Source organism: Pipistrellus kuhlii, unplaced genomic scaffold, assembly GCF_014108245.1.
Source record: "Pipistrellus kuhlii isolate mPipKuh1 unplaced genomic scaffold, mPipKuh1.p scaffold_m20_p_24, whole genome shotgun sequence".
Classification (NCBI taxonomy): domain Eukaryota; kingdom Metazoa; phylum Chordata; class Mammalia; order Chiroptera; family Vespertilionidae; genus Pipistrellus; species Pipistrellus kuhlii.
In genome coordinates, this window is record NW_023425523.1 from 4,848,081 (window position 1) to 4,855,846 (window position 7,766).

At 57.0% G+C, this 7,766-nt stretch overlaps 1 protein-coding gene across 1 annotated transcript; it reads left to right on the plus strand.

The window, feature by feature from the left end:
* The first annotated feature begins 167 nt into the window (after window positions 1-167).
* On the plus strand, window positions 168-7,766 carry GNAT2 (G protein subunit alpha transducin 2). The gene is made up of 8 exons (XM_036452536.2): window positions 168-322; window positions 1,528-1,570; window positions 2,251-2,392; window positions 3,320-3,477; window positions 4,953-5,081; window positions 5,264-5,393; window positions 6,206-6,359; window positions 7,445-7,766. Exons 1-8 carry the CDS (start codon window positions 205-207, stop codon window positions 7,633-7,635), a joined length of 1,065 nt encoding a protein of 354 aa, XP_036308429.1. The 5' UTR covers window positions 168-204; the 3' UTR covers window positions 7,636-7,766.

Sequence of the window (7,766 nt, forward strand, 5' to 3'; positions counted from 1 at the left end):
CCCTTTGTCATCCTGAGCTCTTAATTGGCTTGGCCATCGGGCGCTGGGTGTAAGGGCTGCAATCCCCACACTAAGCAGGTCTCCGGCTGCAGACCAGCCTCGCAGGCCTGAGGAACTGACCCCCCCCCCAGCTGACTGCTCCCTCGTCTTCCTCCTCCCAGACCCGGAGGCCCCAGAGGAGCAGTTGCCGGAGCAGACCGGGCGATGGGGAGTGGAGCCAGTGCCGAGGACAGAGAGCTGGCCAAGCGGTCCAGGGAGCTGGAGAGGAAGCTGCAGGAGGACGCAGACAAGGAGGCCAAGACGGTCAAGCTGCTGCTGCTGGGTGAGGCGGCGGGAGAGGAGCCGGGAAGGGGAAGGCCCGCTCCACCAGCTCAGTCTGGGCCTGGGCGGAGGTGGTTCCAGCCCAGCTCACCCCACCGGGCGGGGAGACAGGCCGGTCCCGTCCCTCTCCCATTCCCTCTCCCATTCCGGGCTCAGGCTGGGGGGCCAGCGCTCCAGGGCTGAGATGCACATCACAAAGCTCCGCTGCGATGGTTCTGTAGTCCTTGGACCAGGAACAGAACCCGGGGCTTGGCAAAACCACACACCTGGGCTGCGGACGGGCCCCACACGCAGCCAGAGAACCCGGAGGGCAGGCCCTGGCAAGGCCTTCCTCGTGCACCATCGGTGTCATGTAGGCACAGGGAGGGCCCACTGGCCGAGGAGCCGGCTCCCTCCCGCTCTGGTAAACACGGGGGTGCAGGCGCCCCAGGGGGGGCCGGGCCTTCAGCGGGGGAGGATCCTGAGCAGACCAGGGCTCAGGGCCGAAAAGGGACCACACCTCGGCAGTCAGTCAGAGGAGATCCTGGTCTCGGCTGTAAATAGAACCGAGGCATAGAGCTCGGCCACCTGGCTCAGGAAAACCGCAGGGTGGGGGTGAGGGTGGGGGTGTGGGGGTGGGGTGGGGGGGGGTGGGGGCGGGGTGGGGTGGGGTGGGGGTGGGGGTAGGGGCGGGGGTGGGGGCGGGGCGGGGGCGGGTGTTGTGCGGACGGCAGCTGGGCAGGGTGTGGAAGCCCAGGCCTCCCCCACCCTGTGGTGCGGCCTGACCTTGGGGACACCCTGGAGGAGCATCTCTGTGTCCCCGTGCCCGAGGACACAGGGCCCGAGGCGAGAGGCGGGAAGAGGTGGGCAGCTGGGATCTTTTAAGCCCAATCAGCTTTATTCTATCTTCAGGATAAGCCGCTTAGAGCATCCCGGCTGGGGGAGGGCCGGAGGGGGTGTGGGTGTCGATGGAGGGAGATTAGGGCATTTTTGTCAATAAAGGAAATAACTCCGCGATGGACAAGCACAGCATTTCAGTGAGGGGACCAGCTCCCTCCAGTCCTGCCTGGGTTCTGGCTCCTGAGTGAAAGGGTGGGAGAGGAGAGAGTGTCCAAGAATTCCCCAACTGGCTCAGACTGGCAGGCGAGGGCCGCCCGGAGCTGTGCCCCACGGAGGGTGGGGTTGGGGGAGGGGGTGCACATCTGGAGCAAGAGCCCTTCTCCGCAGGGGCCGGGGAATCGGGGAAGAGCACCATCGTCAAGCAGATGAAGTGAGTGAGGGAAGCCCTGGAGGTGGGGGCGGGGGGCAGGGGAGCGGCAGAGCCAGCAGAGGGGCGCCTGGGCCTTTAGGACAGAGGGACTGACGCCCCTCACCAGCACCCCCTGGCCTCTAACGCTCCCCTTTGGAACAAGAGTTCAGGTTCTCCGGATCCTTCAGAGCAGTGGTTCCCAGCCTCTTTGGGCCATGCCCACCCGAGCATCTCTAAGACCCTGATGCCCCGCCCCCCGACTGTGACACAGAAAATTCTTATGATTCTACTCACCTGGAGGAGCCTAACAGGCCATTCACTTGGTCTAAACATGACTCCCACGAAAGACAAAGATAAAAGAATGAAAGGACAGCTGAAGTCCTGAGGGAGAAATCCCTAAGAAATGGTTTTAAAAAATAAGTGATATGAAAAAACAGCAAGTAAACTTCAAAACATATGATAGAGAACTGAGATGCATACATGCATCACGATACACATTTATATACTGTCCAGGAGGCCCCTAGAGCCATAAGAAATGGGAAAACATTCCCTGTGGATAACCCATCCTCGGATTGCCCCCGCCCCCCCCCCCCCCCCCCCGTGGGGCTTGTGCCCAAAGCTGGGAACCACGGCTGTAGAGCCCCCAGGCCCTGCCGCCAGGCCGTGCAGCTCAGCCCTGCTGCGGGCGGCGCTCCCTGCAGGATCATCCACCAGGACGGCTACTCGCCGGAGGAGTGCCTGGAGTACAAGGCCGTCATCTATGGCAACGTGCTGCAGTCCATCCTGGCCATCGTCCGCGCCATGCCCACCCTGGGCATCGACTACGCCCAGCCGAGCTGCGCGGTACGTGCCCACGGGATGTGGGTGGGCCTGGAGGGAGAGGAAGGCTAGCAAGGAGCAGACCAGCAGCCAACAGGCTGCGAGGAACCACGCATCCGAAAAGTGGTGTAACCAGAATCCCACCTGCTGGGCTTCCAATCTTTTCAGTCCCGGAGGCAGGTGCACATCTGGAGCAAGCATGCAATTCCTGTCTTTTTTTTTTTAATGTGTTTTTATTGATTTCAGATGGGAAGGGAGGGAGGGAGGGAGGGAGAGAGAGAGAGAGAGAGAGAGAGAGAGAGAGAGAGAGAGAGAGAGAGATATCAATGATGAGGATTGACTGGCTGCCTCCTGCAGGCCTCATACTGGGGATCGACCCCACCACCTGGGCCTGTGCCCTGACAGGAATCAAACCGTGACCTCCTGGTTCCTAGGTCAACGCTCAACCCCTGAGCCAGGCCAGCTGGGCTGCAATTCCTTCCTTTATAGTAAACGTTTTCTCTGCCTCTTTGTCTTATGTTACCATTGAAATCGCTCCGTGGGCTCCTTGCCCTGAGGTGGGACTGTTCCCAGCTCAATCCCTCACCCAGGGACAGGCTGCTGCCGCCCGCCGCATCCACCTCTCGGCCAGCCTGCTCTGCGAAGTGCGGTCTCCAAAGCCAAGGGCACATGCCAGGCGCACGCTCCCGCCTCAGGGTGGAGGATGGAGACACCCGGGGGGCCCCTGGGCCCTCTGCCATCCTCCGAGCACCCCAGGACTGGATGCGTGGCCACCCTCTGCATCTCGGGAATTAGTCAGTGTTTTCTCAGGTGGACTCTCCCCTGGACACCACCCCCGTCTTCACCCCAGGCTTCGGGAACGATGCAGTGCCGCCCTTCCAGCAGAATTCCCAGAAGCCTTCTGGGCAGCCAGGGCTCCCTGTGGTGCTCAGCCAGGGTTCTGCCTTACAGGATGCCGGGCGGCAGCTCAACAACCTGGCCGACTCCCTGGAGGAGGGCACCATGCCCGCCGAGCTGGTGGAGGTGATCAGGCGGCTGTGGCAGGACGGCGGGGTGCAGGCCTGCTTCGACAGAGCGGCGGAGTACCAGCTCAACGACTCGGCGGCCTAGTAAGCTCGCTGGGGCCGGGCGGGAGGAGGTGTCCGTCACCTCCGGGGAGACGTCTCACCAGCCTGAAGTTCCAGGCACGGAACGCTGGAGAGCCAGGGCCTGAGCTTGGCCTGCTGGGCCCCGTGGTGTCTCACTGAGCTCGGAACTGAAGGCCTTTAGGGCGGGGCATGGGCCACAGCTCCCACGCTCTGTACTGCTTAGTTTAATTAATTTATTATTGATCTCAGAGAACATGGGAGAGGGGAAGACAGAAACATCAATGATGAGAGAGAATCCTTGATCCGCTGCCTCCTGCTCGCCCCAGACTGGGGCTCAGATCCTGGCCAGGAATCAAACCCTGACCTCTTGGCTCATAGGTCAACACTCAGCTACTTGAGCCATGGGGCCGGCCAGGTTGAATGAGGATGTGGGATTCCTGGCACACAGCAGGAACCTGAATTAATTTTCCTTCCCTCTTTCTCTCGGTCCCTTCACTTCACATCTGCCTTCCTCCTGCTCCCCCCGCCCCCCACCCCCCGCTTCTTTTCTGAACTTAAAAAAACAAAGGTAACTGGCAAACATATACAAAAGTAGAATAATACAACAAATTACGGTTATCAACTCAAGGCCACTCATTTTATCTTCACCCCCCCACTGGATTATATTGAAGTAAATCCCAGATATCCAATCATTTCATCCTAAAATTTCATTATGTATCTCTAAAAAGAAGGGCTCTTTTTAAAAACAAACCACAACACAATCACTACAACTAAATATTTAAAATTCCTGAATGCCACCAAGTAGCCAGGTCAGTGTTCATTCAAGTCTCCCCCATATGCCACCTGTCCCCCCAACTTGATTCAGGATGTAAACGGGATAGAACATCACAGTGATTCCCGTCTCGAGTGTCCTCCGTTTCTTAGTCCACTCCACTTTTTTGGATGGAACCTCTGGCACTTTTTAAAAAATTTATTTTTTATATATTTTATTGATTTTTTACAGAGAGGAAGGGAGATAGAGAGCTAGAAACGTCGATGAGAGAAAAATCGACCAGCTGCCTCTTGCACAACCCCTACCGGGGATGTGCCCGCAACCAATGTACATGCCCTTGACCGGAATCGAACCCAGGACCTTTCAGTCCACAGACCGACGCTCTACCACTGAGCCAAACCGGCTTCGGCCCTCTGGAACCTTTTAAACCACCAAGTCTCATTGAGAGTCTAGGAAACCCCGCCATCCGGGGAAACGCATGGCAGTTTCCTGACTCGACTCCAATGGGTCGAGCCGCTGCCTCAGCGGGACGTGGCCTCAGCCCACCCACACTGCCTTCGTGAGGACGCACGAGGCCCAGAGGGAAGAAGCCTAGTTTTAACAACATGGATTCTGGTCCTGGCTCCATCGCCAAGTTAACTGTATGCCTTTGGGTGATGCTCGACCTCTCTGGGCCATGCTGGTGGAGAATGTAATGTCACTGATGCCAACCCCTTTTCTCCAGCTACCTCAACCAGTTAGACCGGATCACGGCCCCCGACTACCTCCCCAATGAGCAAGATGTGCTCCGGTCCAGAGTCAAAACCACAGGCATCATCGAGACCAAGTTTTCCGTCAAAGACCTGAACTTCAGGTGAGACGGTGGCACCCCGAGAGCACCTCTGACATCAGAGGGCGCGGGCGTGCGCCCTGACCCTCACTAACGCCCACCCGAACCGGTGTCCTCCCCCCTCGCCCTCACTGCCACCGGCCGCCTCCCGGGGGTAGCCACCAGACAGGGGGCCCGTCCCCCACGAGCCCGCTCTCCTCCCTCAGGATGTTTGACGTGGGGGGGCAGAGGTCGGAGAGGAAGAAGTGGATCCACTGCTTCGAGGGGGTCACGTGCATCATCTTCTGTGCGGCCCTCAGTGCCTACGACATGGTGCTGGTGGAAGACGACGAGGTGGTGAGTGGCCTCCTGTCCCCCCTCCAGGCCTTCTCCCTTCTCCTGAGCTCACGTCCCATCCGGGCACCCTACACACCCTCTGGCAAAACGTCTCCCACCTGCTCGTCTCCCAAGACCTCTTCAAGTCTGCGGGCTCTGACAGGGTTTGCAGGAGGATTAGCAATGACAAAAGGCTGCACGTTAGGTTTGTTTTCTCATCAGATGAAAAGATGGAGCAAGTTAGCTAAGGGCATCCCTCAAGACCCCAATGGCCTGCTCCCTGAGACCGGGCTGGCCTGGGCCCCTCTGGGCCCTGCAGATACACAGCCCCAGTTCTCCTCGCTCAAAGTGGCGCGCGAGGAAGGAAATGGGCAGAAGTGCCTGTGGTGTGGCACCACATTCCTGCCCACACTGAGATGCGGGACCCCATCAGAAGCCCATCCAAATCATCCTGGAGACGCAAATGGACGCACGCTAGCAAGGGCCGGGTCTGCGCCCAGATCAGCAGCTTGAGACGTGCGGGTGTCACAATCCTCAGTGTGCCCTGGCTCCCAAAGGCTGCAGGGCGTTCTTGGCCCTCGCCATCCCGGCATGCTCCATGCACGGGCTCCCTGAACCTGCGTAATAGCCCGAGATAGGAAACCAGACCCAGAAAGCGCGATGATTCCGCCGTCACGCGGACAGGACAGGAAGATCAGGAGGAAGCCAGATGCTGTTGGCTGAACGAGAGATAAGCTGTTCCCGGTCTTGCTTTTGGCATTTGGCACCAGCCTCTCCCAGAACAGGAGGCAAACGCCCATCCCATGAGAGCCCAGCCTGTTTCCTCCCCCTAGAACCGCATGCACGAGTCCCTGCACCTGTTCAACAGCATCTGCAACCACAAGTTCTTCGCGGCCACGTCCATTGTTCTCTTTCTCAACAAGAAGGACCTCTTTGAGGAAAAAATCAAGAAGGTGCACCTCAGCATCTGCTTCCCCGAGTACGAGGGTAAGTGTCAAGGGCTGGGGACCAGCATGAGCCACTTCCCGCACCACGGAGGCAGGGGGAACCTGCCTCTGAGGAGCACCAATAACTCCCCTGCTGATGCCACGTTGGTGACCCCTTATCCCCTAGCACTCCTTCCTCCTAGGAGCTCTGTGATGTCCAAGTGACACTTGGCTGTCTCATCAGAGAAACATGGACATCCAGTTCTAGGTTTTCCCAATTTAATTTTTATTGACTTCAGAGAGGAAGAGAGAGGGAGAGTTAGAATCATTGCCCCAGCTGGCCTGGCTCAGTGGACAGAGCTAGGTTTACATTCAGGTGTCAGATGCAGGAGAGCCACCAGCTGCCTGTTCCCCTGGTCGGCAAACTGTGGCTCGTGAGCCACATGCGGCTCTTTGGCCTCTTTAGTTTTTAGCAAAGGCCAGCTTAGGAGGACCCTAATTAAGTGAATAAAAACGTACCTGCCTATATAGTTAAAAAAATTTGGCTCTCCGTCAGTCTGCGGACTGAAAGGTCCCAGGTTCGATTCCGGTCAAGGGCATGTACATTGGTTGCGGGCACATCCCTGGTGGGGGGTGTGCAAGAGGCAGCTGGTCGATGTTTCTCTCTCACCGACGTTTCTAGCTCTCTCTCTCTCTCTCTCCCTTCCTTCTCTCTGTAAAATATCAATAAAATATATTAGAAATATTATTAAAATATATAATAAATATTATTAAGATATATTAAAAAATATATTAAAAAATATTTGGCTCTCAAAAGAAATTTAATCGTTGTACTGTTGATATTTGGCTCTGTTGACTAATGAGTTTGCCGACCACTGGCCTATTCCAATGGGATCTACCAGAAACCAAGGGTGGAGACAGACACTTCTCACCTTGACTTCTTTGCTCAACTCAAGTGAGAAACACTGGAGTGCAATACAGGAGAGGGCTCCCCCAACCCCCCCAAAAAAAGCAGGCCCCACTGCTTTTGCTTTGACTCCTAACACTTTGAGGGTCAAGTCAGTCACCCAAAAAGCAAGTGAGCAGCTAAGGGTTAATTTATCCCACTTCTTCACTATTTTTTTTTTTTTCCTTCTGGAAAACCAGGAAACAACTCTTATGAGGACGCAGGGAATTATATCAAGAGCCAGTTCCTTGACCTCAACATGCGAAAAGATGTCAAAGAAATCTACAGCCACATGACCTGCGCTACGGACACGCAAAACGTCAAGTTTGTGTTTGACGCGGTTACAGATATCATCATCAAGGAGAACCTCAAGGACTGCGGGCTCTTCTAGTCGCCGTCCTTCCCCACGTGCAGCTTCCGCGCACAGGCGTGGCATCTGGGCAGTTTTAAGCAGAAAATGCCCGGTCACGACCCCGTGAGATGGGGAGGGAGTGCGCGCTCCCGCGGAGCGGACGTGTACGT

Excerpts from the sequence above, each read along its gene's own strand:
- GNAT2 (XM_036452536.2), top strand. The coding sequence starts at position 205 with ATGGGGAGTGGAGCCAGTGCCGAGGACAGAGAGCTGGCCAAGCGGTCC. Across the intron at positions 323-1,527 it reads GGTCAAGCTGCTGCTGCTGG|GGGCCGGGGAATCGGGGAAG; the intron begins GTGAGGCGGCGG and ends CCTTCTCCGCAG. Across the intron at positions 5,394-6,205 it reads TGGTGGAAGACGACGAGGTG|AACCGCATGCACGAGTCCCT; the intron begins GTGAGTGGCCTC and ends TCCTCCCCCTAG.